The following is a 22,933-nucleotide window of genomic DNA, read 5'->3' as shown; positions in this document are numbered from 1 at the left end:
AAATATCGGATAGTTACTATGTGCACAGATTTGGCAAAGCTTATCCAATCTAGTTTGAAAATGTAACTAGCAGAAAAAGTTACTCCATGATCTTTAATTTGTGTTATAGTAAAATACCATATAGTTGCACTTTTTGACAATTAAATACAGATTATTAGTTAGTTAGTTATTAGTGTTGATTTTCTTAAAATCAGGTTGCAGAAGAAGCCGACAGCATATAATAAAGTTCTGCAAGAAAGCGATGTCATTTATAACGATATTAAACAGTGAGGGCCCCAGTACAGAGCCCTGAGGAACTCCTGAGATTGCTAAACCTCAGAAAATAGTAAAATACAAATTATATAATATATACGATGGATAAGCTAATAGGTACAGTCATTAATATTTTTTGGTTTTTTCAGAATTTAAATCTACTTAAAGTCTTTTTGTCTACTTACCCTCGGGAGGTCGCTGGCCTGTCGAACGTGGGGATTGACGGCTTCGACTTGGGGAGTGCTGGTGTCGTGGGCCTGGTGATCGGACTCGTCCATGGAGTTCTGACCCTTGCCGAACAACTTATGGGCCTTGGCCTTCAGTTCTTTGGGATGCGGCGTGTTCTGACGAACGAAAGGAGTCTGCACAGAACAATAATAATAATAATAAATAATGTGTCCCTTCTGAAAAAATGACGGAAAAGTTCGATATCGATAGTCGATCGTATGTTTCATCTTTATGCGCAGTATCAGTTGCAATATTCAGTCATAAAGTAGTCAAAACTTAAAACTGATTTATCTGAGGCAACTTAATTGTTTAAAATTGATCTCTCTATTTTTCTAAATCCGCGAGACGCCACTGACTGTAACAATACTTAATTGTTGCACCTATCAATTGTTTTAGTTTACTAGATGAATGGAAATAAATTCAAAGAAAATTATACATATTGAGAGTCCATAATTATCAGTAAGTACCTGATTTTAGACAGAAAAACATAAAAAAATTGTAAGTCACGAAATCCCTAGAAAAAGTTTTGGCAAAATAAATATATGTATACGTATTGCTATCCGCATGCGCATTTTTTAGATTAAATTCTGTCTGATCTGCATAAGAATTGTAGACTAGACGGCACATGTATTCTTGGTAGCACTAAATGACGTCACAGTGCGATTTTAATCACAGAACAAAATTTAAATTTTTACATAATTTAAAATATTTCTAATTAATTTATAGCATGAAAGAAATTAATTTTTTAACCGCTGACAGTTGTCAGTTTATGCAGTTCAAAAAGAAATTACATTTTCATTTTTTAAGTTGCCTATTTACCGTTAGCTATAAAAACGGTTATTACCCGACGGGGTATCTGGAAAAACACCGCATATTTTTATGCTGTAACAATTTTGATTATGTTTTACGAGTAATAAATAGTTTAGATGACTGGTCAGACAGTATAGATTAAATATATTTCCAGATCCCCAAATTGCTAAATGACATTGATTAAATGCCATTTTAGCAATCTTCCGAAAATCGGAAAAATTAGAAACAAACTATGCGGCTTGTTGATGGTGTCTTTGTGCTAATTTAATTAAACCAGATCGATCGATGTTGAAATTCCTGGGGAATTTGGTGACAGATTAATTAAACACTGGTTAATTTTTAATAAAAAAATTCTTTAAATATTTTACGTTTGCTGTCGCTACAAGCTGCGGATAGAGAAAGTAACAATTTCAAGATTTACATAAATATTTACTCCTTACAGAACAAATTTAACTCAAAAAAAATGTAGAACAATGTGTAGTACTGTATTGTAATTGTAAATTGATAACCCACTTATAATCATGCACTTCATTTTACAAATAAAATTTAAAATAAAAGTTTCAATTAACATATGATTTGTAAAAATACCCCGATGTTACGCCTATGGCTGTTTATAGAAAAGTTATCCAGTTGGGTACTGCAGATTGACTGAATGAAATTGGATGTGATAATAAACACAACCGCTGGAAGATCGAGAGTCTCCTTTATTTTTGGTCTGTTTACACAGTTATATTAAAAAAGTAAAGATGTTGTGTACTGTGAGATGACGACAAATGTGTGGTTTATTTATATCACGGTGTATACAAAAATATTGTGCCTCAATCGATCTAAAAATTAAATGATTTCAAAAAGGAAGCGTGTCAACTGTAATCTGACATACACCACGATCCTTAGACCCATTCCGATAATAAAATGGTGACTTTTTTATCATTTCAGAAAAAGAAATTCCTACGAACTGTTGGTTAATTGCTTCAGGCAGGTTTTTGAAAAAATACATCTGTGTTAAATATATCTCATGTTTAATATACGTTATAGAAATGAAAACTATAACTTAAAAACTATCCTGTATAACGTATAATGTAAAGTACTTACTAATAAATTTTGAAAAAACGTAAAAAATGAGATTTTGGAACTAGACACCAAATTTATCGAAATTAAGACAAGATTTGATACACGCAGGATGTCATTCTAACTCGGTTTTTAAAAGATTATCTCCCAAACTATCAGAAACACAAAAAAAGATGAAATTTTTTTAACAAACCGTTCATATTTAAGACAAAAAAAATACATGCAAGTGACATATACAGGGTGTCTCATCACGAACTCCATCGATGGATATGTGAGAAACAGCTTGAAGGATTTTTTTGAAATTGTGGTGGTGTGATACAGGTTGCGGGGCCTATCAAGCTAAAATATTTTCAAGGTCATCGTACTTCCGGATATACCGGAAGTCGATACCAACTTCCTTATTTTAAATGGAACCCCCTGTATATTATTGCATTTTTGGAAAGAGCATTTATTTATAAGTTGAAAATATATAGCACACTCCATCCTTAGATTTAACCGCTTCCGAGATATTCTGATTTTTAGGCAAAAATTGACAGATGCAGACTGTCAGCAAAATTTAGTTTTCCCGGAAACACAGTATTATTTTTTTGTGCAAATTGGACATTTTGTGGAGGAAGACCTAATTTATCGAATTTGACATGAAAATTTTCCAGTTTTTATACAGGGTGGTCAAAAAAAATTATCGAATATAAACTTCAGAAAATGTGGAAAACTCGAAATTTTCAAATGGAAACCCCTATTTTTTTTAACGTATTCACATTCCGCAAAAAAATTAAGTGTACCTTTATTAAAGTTTCCCTATACCTAAACCTAGTGGTTTTCATTTTATTTACTAATAAACATTTCCCTTTTCTTAAAATGATGTTTCCATTTGTTTCGCACATTTTAGGTTGGCCGTGACAAGTAAGTAACATGACAGCTGTCACAGGTTTTTAATCTGCCAATTTTTGCTTAAAAATCAAAATATCTCGGAAGCGGCCAATCCTAAGTATGGAGTGTGTTATATGTTTTCAACTTAAAAATAGATGCTCTTTCCAAAAATGCAATAATATAAGAAAGTTAGTGTGGACTTCCGGTATAACCGGAAGTACGATGACCTTGAAAATATTTTAGCTTGGTAGGCCCCACGGTCCTTACCACACCATCACAATTAAACAAAAAACCTTCAAGCGATTTCCCAGATATCCATCGATGGAGTTCGTGGTGGGACACTCTGTATATGAAAGTACCAGTAAAATATTACAAGATATTTCAAAGTTATTTGAAAAAAACAATATTTTTTATCAACTTTGATGTCCTCTAGCGACTAAACGAAGCATCCTGAGATAGGAAAACTGTGGTAGCTCCACGTACATGAAATATTGCGACACACCAACAGATCTTTAAACTTAAACTCCCAAGCACGTGTTAGGCGCTTTATAAATAAATGGGCCTATCAAACTTTAGGTCAGAACTGGAGGAGAAATAGAGGATATAGGCAGGCCCATAGTTTTATACATGGACCTAGCAAATCCAAGACGAGATGGCTGCTCAGACTCAGTCGAAGAGCCCTAAACCAAATGGTGGGGATTCAGGCAGGCCACTGCAGACTTAGGAGGCATTTAAGCTTAATAGGAATTGAGGAGGACCCTCTATGCCCGAAATGCGGCGAAGGGGAGGATACCCCTGTCCACCTTCTGGGACAGTGTGCAGCCTTTGGGAGAATAAGACATACAGTCTTTGGTGCTGAAGAGCTGCAAGGGGTTGAGGTGAGAGACCTTCCATGGACCAAAATCCTGGCGTTCATCAGGGCGTCGGGTAGGTTCGAGGAGGGTCAGAGGCAGAGAGTGGTTAGGTGATGGAACGGCGGGGTAGGCAAAGAGGGCCCACTTGTGGCTTAATTGCCAGGCTGAGGCTGCCCCTTTTTACTACTACTACTAGGCGCTTTATCGACAGTGATACTTACCAGAGACACCGTGTACAACATTTAATCATTTCTACCCACGCACGAAACAATTAACTCGAAAAATACAAGCTTTTTCCGCCATGCCGACCGTAAATGAAAAGACATCTGAATAATTATTCTAATTACATCTAACGAGAGCTCTCGGCACATGCCCGGTCGTCGGAAAAAAAATAACAAACAAGGAAACGCTCCAGGACCGAGTTAATTAAAAAAATAAAAAAGAACAAGCGGCACTCTGCCCTGCCACTTGTTCCTGGTGTACGCCGAGCAACAGATGACACGGAGATGCTTTCAGCACGTCCTCTTGTCCGGCCGTTATCGAATTATTGGTGCCGATCGGAGGTAAATTCGGTTTTGCAGGATAATCCAATTGATTAACGAGACATTCGACACCAACGAGGCAGTCAATGAAGTGTAGCGTTAATATCAAAAACTGAAATCATCTGTAACAGGTGGTTAGCATCTGTGTTCATTGTGCGACTATTTCCATGCTGTGGAAAACTATTGTTTTAATACAACTACTCTCTGCTCACTATACGGGGGATCAATGAAAGTGAGGAGAATAACTAGTCTACGCCGAATATCTGCAAAATGCCGTAGAAGCACCGCATAGAGGGTAAACTTTAAATGTATATATATTTTAAATAGCGGCACACTTCGCTGTGTAGAACATACAGAGGGACCCATTTCAAATGGAAACGCCTTTGTAAAAATGATATTAGAAGTTATTGACTGACTCTTTTTTAAAATAGAGCTTATAGAAGTCTGTTAAATCACATATATGTCAGTATAATTTAAATATTGGAGTAATTTTTTGCATAATACCTAGGTTCAAGAAATTTGAAACAAAATTTTCATAAGATCTATACAGGGTCAGTTTTTTTTCGATGTTTAGTGTAGGATTCTGCGAAATTATTAGATATACAAAACAGCTTAAATGAGGAAATATATGAAAAATAGCAATACCGAATATTATATCCTTGAAAAGCATAAAAAAGACAATTCTTTCTAGTCCATAGCTAACTATGGTACACATTTAAAAAGCTTGAAGTTTATGTTATAACTTGAAAACGAAAGTGTACATGAACAATTTGATCACATTATCTTATTAACACTACAAAAACCTGAAACTTTGCAATTTAAATTTTTTTTGTAAAATAAATAGTAACGGAGCTACACGCATCTGAAGGAATTGGCTGAATTCGGATTTTTCCAAATATCTAGTCAGCCATGACGTTTTTTTTTAAAAGAATTAAAGTAACATTTAATAAGAATCATAAACTTTCCCAGATTCCTACACTAAACATCGAAAAAACTCACCCTGTATAAATAAAAATTAAATGCTATCCGTTGGTAAGAACATCACTTGAAAACGGCTGGACCGATTTGGCTAAGTTTTTTTTTTAATGTTCGTAATAGTACGAATGAGGTTTTTAGAGAAAAAAAATTGGAAAAGCTGTCCGGAAAATATGAAAATTCGGAAAAGACTGAAAGTGCTATTTTCTATGAGATATTTGTATGAAATTCACAAAACGATCACAAACAAATTTATTGAAATTTGTTTGTCGGGTCATCTAGTCATAAATAGTAACGAACATCAATCCTCTGATAATGTGCCATCTAGTGGTTTTCAACAATACCAAGAGTCTTTTTATAGATATCTACAATATACAGTGTGTCCAAGATAAGGATGAGATGAGATAGTAAACGGTAAGAGATACGGGGTGACTCAAATTAGAAAAAAAGTTGCGTTTTTTTACACCAAACAATATGCCGTTTAGAAACTTTCAAAATTCCGGGTGCTTTCGGATATATCCGGAAAAATCCGAAATTTTGCAAAATCGTTTTATTTTTTCCCTGGCTTTATTTGAAAGCAAATTTTAAAATAAATTGTATATTTACAATGCCACTTTTTTCGCTCTCTCCAATGGCGTCAACTTTTTTGCAATCCGATGTTTCATTTTCGAGGGACCATCATCAAGTTAATTTTTTTAAATACGTCGCTGTTATTTTTATGACAAAATCTAGTCATTTTTAATTCTGAATTAGATGATATGACTATTATAATCGCTTAAAAAAGTTTTTAGCTTGTTTTGCTATCATTTAAAATTTTCCTGAGTACGCTTTCAAAAGATGTATTGGAACAAGTCATAACAATATAAAAGTCAATATAGCACAAAATATACAACAATTTTTTTTACTACCATTAGCAATACTAATTAGAAATAATAAAACATTTCATAAATTCGTATTATTTTTTATTAGGTACAACTTTGTTAAATTATCGATTAAACAAAATTGTTGGATATTTTGTGCTGTATTGACTTTTATACTGTTATAACTTGCTCCAATAGATATTTTGAAAACGTTCAGAGCCGTACTCAGGAAAAATTTTAAATAAAACAAGTTAAAAACCTTTTTAAGAAATTACAACAGTAATATCATCTAATTCAGAATTAAAAATGACTTTAGATTTTGTCATATTAATAGCAGCGATGTATTTAAAAAATTAACCTGATGATGGCCCCTCGAAGTCGAAACGTCGGATTGCAAAAATGTTGACGCCATTGGATAGAGCGAAAAAAGTGGCATGTAAATATGTAATTTATTTTAAAATTCGTTTTCAAATAGCCATAAAAATAAATAAAACGATTTTGCAAAATTTCGGGTTTTTCCGGATATCTCCGGAACTACCCGGAATTTTAAAACTTTCTAAACGGCATATTGTTAGATAAAAAAAACAACTTTTTTCTAATTTTAGCCACCCCGTATCTTTTACCATTTCCTAGATTCTAACGCTATCCCATCCTTATCTCGGACACACTGTATTGTTACGGTAAGTTTCCATGGTTGCTGCTTGTGGTAAACAAGAATGTCACCGCTTTAAATATAATTATTCTGTAATAATACGAAATTTTTAAAAAGCATATTTGTACAAAATCAAAATGCGTATTTCAAATGTATCTAATATTCGATTTGTGTATTACAATGCATTTTTTAATGTTTAATGTGTTGTAGTTTGATGTTATGTTCACTATGAACACCAGTGAGTTAATTTCTGTATTTTCAAATGTCAGTTTTGCGTTCTAAATTAATTACAAACTTGTTTACTGAGTAGTTGCATACAAGTACATGAGGACAATTTTATCTTGATAATTTCTTGACTAAATGTATGGGGACGTTGAATAAGTTATCGCTGTTTTCCTACATTTCCTACAGATGGCGTTACCTCAACTGCATGCGTGTGATTTAAAGACGGTAATGCACCTATAAAGTAGTACTATAAGCTAGCTTGAAATTCAGTGTGTTATTTTGCCGAAGTATAAATTATTTTTCATAATGTTAAACAGGTCCTTGCGAGGAATTTTATTGCGCTACTTTATTCAAAAATCTGCAGAACTCTTGCTGAGACTTACGGCGACTATGTTCTATCGCAAAGAACATGCAAGGATTGGTTTAGAAGTTTCAAAAATAATTATTTTGATGGCAGAAAAGGAAACGTTTTTTTTTTGCATCTGGCGATGAAAAGTGGATACGCTACGATAATCCTAAGCCTAGAAAATCGTGAGGCAGGCTCGACCATGCGTCAAAATCGTCGGTAAAGTTGAATATCCATGGTTCAAATCTTCTGGTCTTCATTTGTGACCAAAAATGAAAAAAACCAAATGAAACCACCACGGGAGATCGCTATCGACTACAACTGATGCGTTGAGCCGAGCATTGGAGGAAAAACGGTCGCTATACGAGCACATGGCCTGGTTGAGCAGCACCTCCATTCTTATGAAGATGTCAAAAAATGGGTCGACTTGACTCTTGGACAGCCTCAAAAGACGTGTCGTTTTCCTGACGCGGCATTAAAATGATGCCAGAAACTCGCGATTGACAATACTTTCAGTGACATGTTTTCTACTAAATTTTTTAAATAAAGCATTACTTTTCAGGAAAAACAGCGAGAACTTTCAACCTCCCATTATTTTCTAGCAACTAACTTGAAGTAACCTCATTTTATATTTGTTTTTTTTTAGATTTGATTGTTAAGTATTTTAGACTATGATAGTATTCAATTTGCTGAAATCAAATATTCACTCATTTAGGGGATTCCTTATTGATTTGTTAGTCAAGGTTACAATTACTGTATAATTTATTTTTAATTCACTCGTTAAAAGCCCACATTATTTAAAATTTTGTAAAAATTCTTCCCACGGAACCTTCCCGTTTAGGCTTGGAAAACGTCATTACAATCGAAACAGTGCTGTTGATGTTCCAACGTCCAAAGGTTATTACTTGACTTTGCTCTATGCAGGACTTGGACTCCCAACTGTTCTTTGACCGTGTCTAACAGTTTGTTTTGCAATTTATCAAATTCGCCACTCCATACCCGCAGTTCGAGCTGTTAACTATAAGTGGAGCTACTGCTTTAACTGCACGTCATTACCTCCATACGGAGACGAAAATTAATGGGATAAATTGAACCCAATTACGAATCATCGTTCGGAATGAGGTCCTTAAGCCAGTTATAGAGATGTCGATCAATATTGGTGTCAATTAATTCTTAATATCAAGGACAGATTGGAAAAAAAGAAGGCAGAATCTTTCTAGTTGTCGGTGATATTTTGGTGATACTGCTTTCCATGAATCAGTTACAAAGTTAATTGATTTTTTAATAAGGTGATAAGCACCGATTTGATTATAATTTTATCAAACGTTATCCGACATTAATTATAGAATTAATTTAAATTGAATCAAATTAATATTGTTTTACCTTTCTGATGGACAATCAATTTTCTTTCTAAGTTACAGTTTAGGTTGGTAATAACTTAGAAGCAACAACAAATTTCCACCAACAAATCACAGACATAATAATTCCACGAACATTAAAAGTCGATTCACTTTTGCCATTGCTATCGTTGTTATCGTGTAAACTTATTTTTTTTAACCAGATGTAAGTGATAAATAAGTAGGTACATAAAAATATCTGAAACCAAACAATCTAGAAGTGTTCTGATATGTTAAGAAATTTATATACTTTTCAACTCTATCGATTGAAGCCAAATCAAGACGAAGAAGAAGAATGAAGGAGAACTAACTTTCTACAATATTATTTTAGGATTTCAAGCGTCGCTTTCCCTCCTGCCTGCACGCCGCTGTTCACGCGTAAACAATGAAGAGGAAATTATGTGGCGATGAATGGAGATAAAATACTACGTTTCATAATTAAAAAAATGAACAGACGGCGGCAATCACTGTACCGCCTCATGCGTGTAGACTTAATGAAAAGAACGACCTTGATCGTTTTCCTTTTCGTCTTCTCTGTGCGTGGAAAAATGTATTTTCTCTCTTCCAATTATGCAAAACAAAGAGCACAAAAATATTGAGCAGCGACGTCACTCAACGTTTATTATCATTTTTATTTTATTTTATAGAATGAAGTATAAATATCCACGACCATTATATAAAAAAATATATATATCAGAAAAGTATAAAATTAAATTAAGCGTTATCTTATCGTTTATAAAGGAATTTGGTTTATTTATGTGACACGCATTGCACAAAAGTAGGCAAACAAATGATTGTCGGGTAGTAGATAGAACAATTTTTAATTAAAACATAATCAAGGCAATAAAAAATATCGTAGAATATGGTTTATAGATATATTCCACAATTTAGATGCGCGTACGTACTTGACAACTCTATACAGGGTGTATTTAAATGAAAGGGTACAAATGATACCAGATATTCCTTATGGAAAATGAAAAATGGCTCTTCCATAATAATTTCTAAAGCTTTAGTTAGATATGTTAAAAATTTTCTAGCGACACATTTTTTTAGAGTGGGAAAAGTAATATAATAATAATTTTTGGCTCTCGCGTGGGGGGGGGGCGCCCTCAGCAGGCATTGTCATGCATTGAATATGTATAAACTTTTTTATCAGCCCTCGTATACAGCTTTTAGTAACAAAATATGAAATATTGGACTTTTTTGAACAAAAAAGGTAATTTATTGAAAATGGCAAAAGTCGGCGAGATATTTTTGATTTTATAACACCCTACCCACCAAGCTTGTAAAGCAAGATTTCGGAATAATTTTTGTTTAAATGTATGAGCAGGAATATATTACCTTATTGGTCTCTTCCTTGGCGTCTTGGTGCAGCGGAATATCTGAGATTTTTAAATGAGCAACTCTCAATATTGCTTGAAGAGATGCCACCACCTGTCCTTAAAAACATGTGGTACGCGCACAACGGGGCTCCTGCCCATAGGACATTAGCTGTTAGGCAATGATTAAATTTAAATTTTCCTGGGAGATGGATAGGTCGAGGAGATAATGCACCAGTTAAATGGCCTGCGCGATCACCAGACTTCATACCCATGGACTATTTTTTATGAGGTCACCTAAAAAGTATTGTTTACTCTAGGGATCGACCGATATACGATTTTTGGCCGATACCGATAATCGTCAGATACCGATATATCAAAAGCCGATATACCGATATATCGGCCGTTCGACTATTTCCGTCGCGAGTCAGGTAGTTTGCATTGAAAACCCGCGGTACTTATCATCACAACATTTCCTCGTGTAATTGGATAAATACGTCTTGTATGATGTCTTTGAAAGTCTGAACGTTTATTTGTGATGTGATTTGCGTTTAGTGTAAAGTAATGTAATAGAAACCAGTAAAATAAAATTATAATAAAATGCCCAAATCAAGCCCATTATGGAAATTTTTAGAAAAAATGTCAAAACAAGGAGAAAACTGAAAAGCTAATTTGTATTGTACGCAAAAAATCTGTTTCTTACATGACAATTTGCCACAAATTAAATTATAAATATTTTTTAAATAATGTTTACGTTTTAATGATTTTCCACATTTTTTATTATATTTTGTTTTTTTTTTCTCATGCGTCCAAGTATAGTTTTAATGTATTAATCATTTCTAATTAAATTACATATACTTACTATAATTATTTATTCCTGTTTTTTTTTTATTTTTTATATTAAAACATAAGTAATTATTCTTTTTTTTTCTGCTAAAACCAATAAGTACTAATTACTGTTACATTTAATTTATTTTAATAAAGAACTTTTGTACTTTTGTACAAATAAATTAAGTATTTTTCGAGTATCTTTACTCGATTTTTAAAAATATTTTTGTATTAGAAATATATATATAATATATCGGTCTATATCGGCCGATACCGATAATCGGCCAAAGAGGCCGATAATGCCGATATACCAATATATGTATCGGTATCGGTCGATCCCTAGTTTATTCCAACCCTACTGATAGTGTGTCGTCAAAGAATTTTTGTAGCAGCACCGGTAATAACGAACGACAGAAACATTTTTGGGTACGTCGAAATTTTAGTCGCAGAATTAGGTTTACAAGAAAATGGAAACTAATTCGAAAACATCCTTTATTTTTTCATTGTTAATTGAGTGTTCTCTTAGATTATGTATTTATTGTTTTATATGACTCTTGGTTTTTCTAATTTTGTACTTTTTTTTAAATAGTAATTATTAAACTGACAATAAAAAATATGTATTTTGCAACAATTATTTTTTCCTGTTTCGCAAAACAGATTTCTTTAGTGCAGGGATTAAATATCTTCATACGTAAGAAAATGCATTTTTTATGGAAGTTATAGTCTTTCCGATCTCAATTGAGCTAGGCAGTATGTACCAGGTTCTGACGCTACGCAGCAACTCGGCACTGAAATATTTGAAAAACTTATTCCCATATTTATTTAGCCACACCCGTATACAGGTCTGGTCGAATTAAACGTGGAGGTGGTAGAAAGGTATACGCACAGTTGAAGTATGCGCGTGCGCGCAAACGGCGCACAAACACAGCCGCACTGGGCGACCGGCCATAAATTTCAGTTGTTGACAAATTGACTAGCAGTGCAGTGCAGTAATATACTCTTTTAGAGACGCATATGAAACTCATTATATTTTATTGCTAGGCGTTTTTATACATGTTAAACTGACTTCGGAAAAACTATACATGTGTATTCATGTACGCTAAAATAATACGGCAATAGACACTTATTAATAGACACTATTATTTAAAAAATATTTGTTAACGATACACAAATATATCCGTACTAAGTATAAATGCTGTGAGGCAATGAGTTCTGAATGTATTAACAAAAATGTACATGTTGGACGTTAATATTCCTGGAGGTATTAAATCCGAAATACTTATTTATAAAATCAAAAATATCTCCCCAACTGTTCACTTTTTTGTTAAAAAAAGTCCAATATTTCATATTTTATTACTAGGGTATGATAAAAAAATTAAAACATATTTAATGCATAACATTGCCACAGCCAAAAATGATTATTATATTATTTTTCCCACCCCGAAAAAATTTCTCGCTAAAAAATTTGAAACACTTCTGACAAAAAATTTAGAGACTATTAAGGAATAACCATTTTTTATTTTTCACTTTGACTTTAAATCAACTCATTTTTACCTGAAGAATCTCTGATATCATTTGTGCCCCTTCATTTAAATGCACCCTGTATTGAAATGAACACACTGTATCTCAAGACACAACACCGAGAAATAGCATAGAAAATTTTCATGAAATTATAATGTAGAATAAAATAAAGACATAAAGTACTTTTAAAGTAAAATAAAAAGCTCATTTCATAGTTATTTCATATAAACCTAAAACAATATCAGTCAAAATTTTAAATAATACGTTTTAATGATAAGCATGTCAAGAAAATAAATTTTGGGTACGAAGTAGAAGCATTAAAGTAAAAGAAAATGCCACAAGAAGGGCCAATTTAGAGATTTTATGAGTAAATTAATGTTAAATAATCTAGTACAAAAGAAAGTTCAAATATTATAACATCAGAAACACATAGGCTAGAAGTTTCTTATAAAAAAATTTGTCATGCAAAATATCATATAAAAATTTCTTGTAAATTAGTATTAAGACGTATAAAATCTACTACGCAGTTATAAAATATAAATTACGCCGTAAGTTAATTAAAATCAAATTCATCGCAACATGCTGGAGAAATTGCGCAGTTAGAAAATGATAACAGGGATACGAGCAACCAATGGCGAAAGAACAAATCAGTGAATTTACCTGGTACCGGAAAAACAAAAAAACATCGAGAGAAGTCAACAAGCTGAGAGAGAGGCAGAAGGAGATTCTAGAGACTGGTGAGGGGTGCATGTTGTCCTGTGGCTCCCCAAACAACATCAAAAACACCAGGAAGCACTCTACACAGACCCAACAGCCATCCTCAACGCACGAGAATAGCAGAAAACGACAACAATAAAGTGAGGTTATAGAGACGACCGCAAATTGCCAGCCAGAACGAAACCAAGTAAGTCCAGTTGCATAAGAGTTTTCTCCATGCCATAAAGTGTTGCAAATTCGAACTATAAAAGCTATTTGTGAAATACAAAACCCGTTACAAACTATAAACAATGTCAGTGATTAAAGTTTAAATTGACATTTTTGAACATTCTATAATTTAAGTATTAGTTTAATTTCAAATGTTCGTAGTATAAGTTAATTTGTTTGAAAAACGTTTAAAATAATGATAATTGGTTAACCAAACATTTTCTCAATTATGATAGGTAGAATAAGGCATTTCTCAGACAATTATTCATGTAAAAGTATATAAAAAAAATATTCTAGTTTCTGTGTTCATAAAAATATTGTTCGAAATTGAAAGATAAATAAGTAATAAATGTCATCTTGTGTAAATATTTCCAATTTTGCTTTTATTCAATGTTTCTTACCCAAAATTAAATAGTAAAGGTTAATTAAAAGAGCATAGAACCGCCCCTATGAGGTAAGGACTCATGCTATTGATAAAATAAAGTGTTTTTTCTTGAGGGACAGTGTAGAAAATGAACATTCCTATCTACACTAATAAAATCCTGTCTACACTGTGAACATTATTTATACAAAGTAAAGCTGCCGGAGGCGATGTTAGCAATGATAAGGTAAGAAAGTCTAGTTCGTCTATGTTTGTCATTATTATTATTAAAATTTCTTATCAGAACCTACACTCAATGGAAAATTAGATATAAATACACCCAAATGACATTTTACATAAAAAAGGCGCCCAAACGGATAATTAATTCTTATACACACACAAAATTTACACACCAGAAACAAAATTAATCACCAAATTAAATAATAATTATAATATAATAAAAATAAATAAATAAATATCAAAATAATAAATACACCGTTACCAATCACCAAATTACATTATAGTATATTTGGCATCATAAATTCTTTCTATTTAACTCATTTAATTTGATTCTCTTTTTTCAAATATTTAGGTTTTTTTTGTATTTTATCATTTTAGTCTTTATTTTGACAAAACTATAAATAATCCAATCAAATTACACTTAGAGAAAAAAAAAAAAGGATTTTTATAAGTGGAAATGGTGGTTACAATAAACGTAAAAAAAATGCGTGAGCGGGGATGGTGGAGGGTTGATTTGAAGGGTTGAAAACGGGTGAAGAATGATAATATTGCGATTTCTGGCGAAGGTAGACGTCAAAAACAAAAGTACCCAATATAAAAGTTATAGATCATGCAAAAATCTACAACTTTTGTAGAGGTCACATTTTTACATAACCTCAAAATTTACGAGAAAAATGCAAAAAATCTTTTTTTTGTCCTTTTTGGTTTTTTATTTTTTATTTCAGTAAAAATAATTTAATTTTGAAACTTGGTGAAAGCATACCTTTCTGTGTCTTAAATAACCACAAACTGTTTCAGATAAAAAATAAAAAAGTTTCGGATATATTTTTTCCAGTCAGAAACATTTTTTTCTAAAAAAAAAATCATAGATTATCTCTGTTCCCTGTAACACATAGCCCTCTAATATTTAACTTCGTTTAAAAATTCGGTTCTCTTTTTTGTAATATTTATAGAAGTATCTTTTTTTTTGGTATTTTACATATTCAGCCTTTACCTGCATCATACATCTAGAGAGAGCCATCTATTGGCAACAAACAGACGAACCGTAATCATTACCTGTTACTGGAATGTCAGCATTTTACATGCCTATGCACAGGCCCTGCTCTCGTGGTCTCACCTCGACAAACGCTGATCAATCTGTTAAAATCAGAACTACCACTATCGAAAACCACTTTGTCACACACTCTCCCGGCTCGGAACTCCCAGTTATCCCACCTACGCACCTGGCGATGCTATTACGACAAACAAAGACAATTTAAATACCTTTCCGTGGCCGAGATATCGCTATCGGCTTCGCGTCGCCCAAGAACAATGGGCCGCTTTCACACTGGAAGGCACAATAACTCCACATCTCGACACAATAGGGCCGTCAATTGGGCTATTAGCAGACGATTTGCATGGGACCGAAGTCGAGAAGGCGGCCTGGACGACTGCGAATCGGTGTTTACCGCCGAAGGGGTCAAATGTCAAAAGGTACTCATCTGCTTAAATGGATCGTCGGGAGGGAACAATTTTCTAGTTGAAATATTCCACCTTCGTTAAAAATTTAACAGAAATACTTAATTAGTTATTCTGGCACATCCCATCTGGATTATAAAGCCTCATCGCTTTACAAGTGACGTCACTTCAGTGGTTATACATATGCAACCCAATAGAACGAAAGATCGCAGTTTTTCTTACCAAATCAATATTTTTTGTGGAAATTAATGTTTTCTTTTCCTTAAACATTATTTCTTTTAAAGCAATAACTTAAAATTTAAAAAAGTTCTATGAGTGAAAATTGTTAAATCTTATTGAGAACTTTTGGAATCGTCTCCGAGTTACATACTACATAAAAAGTGGTGAATAGTTGTGCCCATAAATGGTGTGTCGTCTGGTTCTTTGTCCCGTTTTTCATAGCGAACAGTTATTAATGAAGAAAAGTTTAAATGAAACCATTTTTTTTTTCTAGATTCTTGTTTTAACTGTTTTGTTTTTATGAATAATACATATCATAGATACCCAACATGTTCATCGATAGATATTCATTTGTTTCAATAACCTACGACCATTTATCTTTTAATATACTAAATATTTTTATTAAAAGATAAATAATATCTCTACCTTTACGTGACATCCAAAAATGTCATAGACTTGATAAAATAACATAATAATAAGGATATTTTGGTACTACTTATTATTTTTAAATTTTATCGAGCTGACGTACATTATTTAACATTATGTGTTTGTTATGTACATTTATAGTCGAGGAAATAAAGCAATAAAAACGGCCTTACCTCCGAAATCTGTGAAGTAAGATGGATCGTGATGCAGTTTTTTGCATTCGATTCGTTAGAGCGTCCAGAAAGTTTGTGACCCTATGTGATCAATGAGAAATGAAAATTGCATCGGTGCATAAGAAAAATGCATTTTTAAAATTGCATCTCGAAGAGTTAAAAAATTAAAAATTTATAACTGGGAAAATATTGACGGAAATGAGTTCAATTTTGCTACTCGAGGGTTTTTGGGGTCGCTGAACACGAATATCACGACGGCAACGGTCTCCGAGGTACCTAGTGCCCCAGGGTGGCCAGTGTCCACGTCGTCTCCTGGAGTTTTGTGGAAATTCGTTATAAACTTAGCCGAAACTCGTTACCTCGGGGTTTTTGAGGCCGCTGAACACGAATATCACGACGGCAACGATCTCTGAGGTACCTAGTGCTCAGGGTGGCCGGTTTCCATGTCGTCTCCTGGAGTTTTGTGGAATTTCGTTATAAACTTAGCCGAAACTCGGTACCTCGGGGTTTTTAAGGTCGCTCAACACGAATATCACGACGGTAACGGTCCTCGAGGTACCTAGTACCCAGGATGGCTGGTTTCTGTGACAACTATTTTATTCTTAATTATTTTTTATTATAAATAATACATGTTTTCAAAAAAATATTATACTTAGATCTTTACAATTTTAATTAATTACCCGTTGCTGTATACTTTGTTGCAACAGACCGACTGGAGTACTGTTGTAAATATTGATAACATTAATGATGCCTGTGATATGTTTTACGATAACCTATATAAGATATTTGATACTTGTGTTCCCAAATACAAAAAATGCTCTAAAAACTCCAACAGGTGCTATCCTCCTTGGTTTACTTATGAAATTATAAAAAACATTCAATTAAAAAATTCAGCCCACAAAAATTATAAGAAATATAAGTTAGATAGTTATTTGCAAACATTTAGAAATTTAAGAGCTTTAATTAAGGAACAAATTAAAATATCTTATTCCGTTTATGTTCGAGAAGTAGAGCTTAGTGTTTCATTGGATCCAAATAAATTCTGGGGCTTTATTAATAACAAAAATAAGAGATCAAGGATACCTGGCAGAATGCAGTTAAATGATTCTAGTTTTGATTCGTCCCAATCCATTGTTACCGCATTTGCTGAATTTTTCTCTAGCGTATTTTTGGATTCTGACAATCAGAGTTTTGATAATGATACAGTATCATTTTCTAATCTACATATCATTATAAATACTATATCCGAGAAGGATATTATTATGGCCTCTAAAAAACTCAAAAACAAGATGACCGCTGGGGTGGATAAAATTCCAAGCTTCATTGTAAAAGATTGTATTCACGCGTTTTTGACACCTCTCCTTCATTTGTTTAATTTAATTCTGTCAAGTGAAATATATCCTGATTTATGGAAAACAGCCAAGATCTGTCCTATACATAAAGGTGGAGATCGCACTCTCATTGATAACTACAGGCCAATAGCCATACTATGTAATTTCGGCAAATTATTTGAAATTATTGTATATGATACCATCTATAGTTCGGTGAGGTCCACAATCTCATCTTTTCAGCATGGATTTATGTTGAACAGATCGACTATAACGAATTTATGCTGTGTCACGCAATATATCTCGGAAACTTTAGATGCTGCAGGCCAGGTAGATGTTATATATACTGACATAAGAAAAGCGTTTGACAGAATTGATCATCTACGTCTGCTGTCTAAACTCAGAGCGACAGGATTTTCAAGTTCGTTATCCAACCTAATCGAATCATATTTACTAAATCGTCGTCAGTATGTTGAATATGGTGGTGTACGTTCTGAGATGTATGTGTCGACATCAGGTGTTCCTCAGGGGTCGAATTTGGGTCCTTTACTGTTCCTTCTCTTTGTGAATGACATTTCAACTAAAATATCTGTGCAACATTTGCTTTTTGCTGATGATTTGAAAATTTATTTACAAATTAATTCAGTTATCGATTGCAAGGTCCTACAGGCCTCGCTAGATGAAGTTCACAGCTGGTGTCTTAACAACAGGCTTGAACTAAACTTAACTAAGTGTAAGGTTGTTTCGTTCCATAGGAAATCATATCCTATAATATTTGATTATTCACTGAATGGAGTTGTACTGGAGAGATGTGATACATATAAAGATTTGGGAGTAATATTCGATAAGGGACTCTCCTTCAACAATCATGTCCTGGAAACTGTTTCTTCTGCCTGCAGATTGTTAGGATATTTTATTAGGAATTGGGGCGAGTTCTCCGAAATAAATTCACTTAGAATTTTATATGTAACATTTATTAGAAGTAAAATGGATTATGCATCAATCATTTGGTCTCCTATATATCAAAATTCTATCCACCATATAGAATCCGTACAGCGTAAATGTCTAAAATTTATGTATTTTAAATGTAATGGGTTTTATCCCCCCAGAGGATTTGATCATCTAACTCTACTCGAGTCTTTCAGTCTTCCTGCATTGTCAGACAGAAGAAACTGCGCTGCGTTAACTTTTTTGTGTAAACTGTTTAATAACTCAATTGATTGTGACTATCTTTTGCAACAATTTTCATTTTCAGTGCCAAGAGCCCAGTCAAGATATAAGCCTACTTTTTATTGTAAAACCCCTAGAACTAATATATTAGTTAAATCACCGATTTATACTATGTGTCAATTATTCAATGGTATATCCGATCAGTGCGACATCAATTTTCATGGTATAAGTTATATTATTGCTTAGTTTAAGTCCACGCTATAGTTATTGATGGGTTATCCTGCTTAATTGTTGTTTTTCTTTTTCCTTTTTTTTTTTGTCGTATATTGTGAACTACTTTTTTTGTTATACACTTTGTCTTACATATATTTTTTTTCCTCTGTAATTGGGTATTAATCCGTTGAGAATAAATGAATTATTATTAATTTTTCTTATTTCACATGTGCGCTATAACTTGGAGCGTATGCGTATATAATAGTATGTGTAAGAGTATATATTAGTATATATGTAAGAGTAAAACGTGGAAGCAGCGGCCAGCGATCGCAGTCCTTACCTAAAATTTCATCAATGCTCCCAACTGTATTAAAAGCGCCAAATTAAAAAAAAAATGTTTCGGATAATTTATTTAGACATTCGATAAAGCTTATGAAGATGACATCGGTACCTCGGAGACCGTTACCGTCGTGGTATTCGTGTTCAGCGACCTCAAAAATCCCGAGATAACGAGTTTCGGCTAAGTTTATAACGAATTTCCACAAAACTCCAGGAGTCGACGTGGAAACCGGCCACCCTGGGCACTAGGTATCTCGGAGACCGTTGCCGTCGCGATATTCGTGTTCAGGGACCCCAAAAACCCCCGAGTAGCAAAATTGAACTCATTTCCGTCAATATTTTCCGAATTATAAATTTTAACTCTTCGAGATGCAATTTTAAAAATGTATTTTTCTTATGCACCGATGCAATTTTCATTTCTCATTGATCACATGATCACATGCAAACTTTCTGGACGCTCTAACAAATCCAATGCAAAAAATCGCATCACGATCCATCTTACTGCACAGATTTCGGAGGTTCAGTTCAGTGCTTCATTTCCTCGACTATTAACTGACTATTGCCTCGACTGCTGGTGGTTCATTTTTTATCAGAAAAATGCGGTTGATGTTAAACATTATAGATAACACATACATATACAAATATATATAAATTGTTTTTATACATATCCGATAGATATACGAATTCCTCGTAAAGCATAAATATGGCATGAATAATTAATTTTGAAGAGTTATTCACAGATAAGGAACGGATATTATTAATTTTCGATAGGAATGACGAATAGATCGATATGTTTGTTTTGTGAAATCACATCGACCGCACCTACGGCGTCCGAATATGCCGCATTGTTGACAAATATGTCATAAACTCGTTGATATCGCTTGTAATAAATGGTGAGTATATATGGAACTCCAGCTATAAAAACTTTCTATACGTAGCCTATAACGAATAAATAGTGCTGTTAACTGTTCTCGTTTGTTGGATTTGCTACTAACCATATATCTGTAAAGGGTATTCCAGAAGAAACGCAGGATTTCATGAGGAAGAAAAAATATTAATCAAAATGTTGGCAAAGTTTTTACAAGTTTTCAAATTGCTATTAAATATGGAAGATGTGGGATAAGTCTTCGCGACTCATTTGGCATACTAGACCTCTTTTAAGAAAATTCTTATGCTTTCGCATACCTGTGGCTGAATTTCCTTGAAAACTCTCCGAATTTCTGCGGTTAATTTAGGAAAGGCATTTATTTGAGCAGAAATGTCCATTAACTGGTCGTCTGGTTTCAATTCCTGGGTCAGCTGAATCTTAAATGGATGCAGATGCAGACCTTTTGTTAGAATCCGCTGCATTCTTCTTTTTTGAAATGTTTAATTGCAGTGGCCGACGTCGTACTGAAGTTTCGGGAATATCCCCCACACTATCATTCACCGTAGCAATATTTTCGGCTGAATCTCTTTGGTCAAATTTGACGACTAATCTATTCACAGTTGTTTCATTCCGGGCGTTCCTTCTACCGAAAATTCCAAGAAATTTGGACAGAGTCTCAGCTACATGCTCTCCGTATTTGTAATGAATTTTCACAATCTTTCACCCATCGTCTAGCGCTCCATTTTATCTAATCGCAACGTGTTTTCTACAAAGTGTAACCCTGTACAATGCTGCCAACTATTCAGAATGAAAATGACGCAATTCGAATCCTGCGTTATTTTTGGGTCACCCTTTATGTTAACATTTAGCACACAGTACTTAACTTACCTGGATATTTCTGAAAGAACCTAGTTGCGAATATTTCATTTTAATTAAAAATCTAACTTTTTACCATAGACAGTACTTATGTAGTATGACAATTTGGAATAGTTTTCGGTGTGCTTGATGTAGCGCCATCTACCGTCGTTTACTTTACTACAAGGTTGGAACCGAAACTATAGATGGCGCTAGGCATAAAAACGACCTTCGTATCTGTCAGTCATGCTTACAAAGGAGATTTTTAAGCTTTAAAATATGATTCACTGCAATAGAATTACTAAAATAACGTCCAAAACTAAACTAAAAATCAATTTTTGGTAATATAACGGCTCTGAAGCAATTAATGAGCGAAAATTTATCAGCACCTCGTAGTTTTTTGTTGGAAATGTAACTAAATACCACCACCAAAATTATTTACAAACGGCAAGAAAGAAAAGGGGGTTGTAGCCACAACGAAAGGTCCTTCCTTGGGCACATAAGAAACAACCGAAGGACCTTTGATTCTGACCGGAATTACTCTACATAAATAAACATCCATCCATGCAATTAAAATAATTTATTACAAAAAATACATACAAAATAAAAACAATGGAAATTAGTTCCGGTACAGGCTAGAGGCGACGCGTGGAAATATTTGAACGGCCGGCCCTGTAGGCCGGCTCATATTTCAACGCGTACCTTGATAATACTTGTGCGAAATGTACAGAAAAGTTATCCACTAAATTAAAAAAAAATCAACAATATGTACAGCAAGTTTAATCTAAATTTACAATAAGGTATTAGTAGAGCATAGAAATGCTAATTATACATTAAAAAAAAGGAGGATATTATGACCACAACCAAGTAAATGTCCATGCAGACACAGAAAGAGCGGAGCAGAAAAAATCGGGTTAGTCGGTACAACAAAATCAAGAAAAGAAAAATAGTACATTTCCAACAAAAAGCTACAAATGAATTTAATAAAATAAAAGGTATAACTTATCCTAAGAAGCTACAGTATTTTTGGCACCTTCAACGACTAGTTCGTACTTCCTAAAATACTCGATTTAGCTATTAAAAAATTATACTTATAAGAAATAAAAACCTGAGTTCGTAAACTGGATAAGGAAATAAGAGATCATTGCATCGTTTATATTTGTAAAAAAATACTCTCATAAGTACTAAAAAAATATGTACTCTACAGCCTGCTCATTTCAAACGCCCAGTGAGTCTCTTTCTACGTGTTTCAGAACGGCAATATCAATGTTTATTATTGATTCATAAAAAAAAACAATGAAGTGACCTGGCGCCCAATCTAATTTTTTTTTTCAAGCCAAGTATTGAAATTTTGCTTACAATATCTTCCATTAAAAATATTTCACAACACACTCTCTGACATGTGTATTTAACGACAATTGTAACAATACATTTTTAAATAACCTTGGGAAAGTGCACATCGACGCTTTAGTACGAAAACATGCTATCTCAGATTTCGGTTGGAAAACAAAATGTTAATTAAAAAACTAGAATAATATGCAGTGTGCTGTAACACGTACGTGACGTTTTTTGAAATAAGAAATTATAAAAAAAATAGTGTATACCTTAATAT

At 33.5% G+C, this 22,933-nt stretch overlaps 1 protein-coding gene across 1 annotated transcript in view; it reads right to left on the bottom strand.

The window, feature by feature from the left end:
• The window catches only part of LOC108911806 (protein lap4), a 212,075-nt gene that overhangs the window by 109,437 nt on the left and 79,705 nt on the right, over window positions 1–22,933 (bottom strand). The window contains exon 6 of the mRNA XM_023456349.1: window positions 438–614. Coding sequence (XP_023312117.1) covers window positions 438–614 — 177 coding nt within the window. The remainder of the gene's footprint in view (window positions 1–437; window positions 615–22,933) is intronic.

Source organism: Anoplophora glabripennis, unplaced genomic scaffold (assembly GCF_000390285.2).
Source record: "Anoplophora glabripennis isolate ALB-LARVAE unplaced genomic scaffold, Agla_2.0 scaffold508, whole genome shotgun sequence".
NCBI classification, from domain to species: Eukaryota; Metazoa; Arthropoda; class Insecta; order Coleoptera; family Cerambycidae; genus Anoplophora; species Anoplophora glabripennis.
This window is presented reverse-complemented; position numbering and strand designations above follow the sequence as displayed.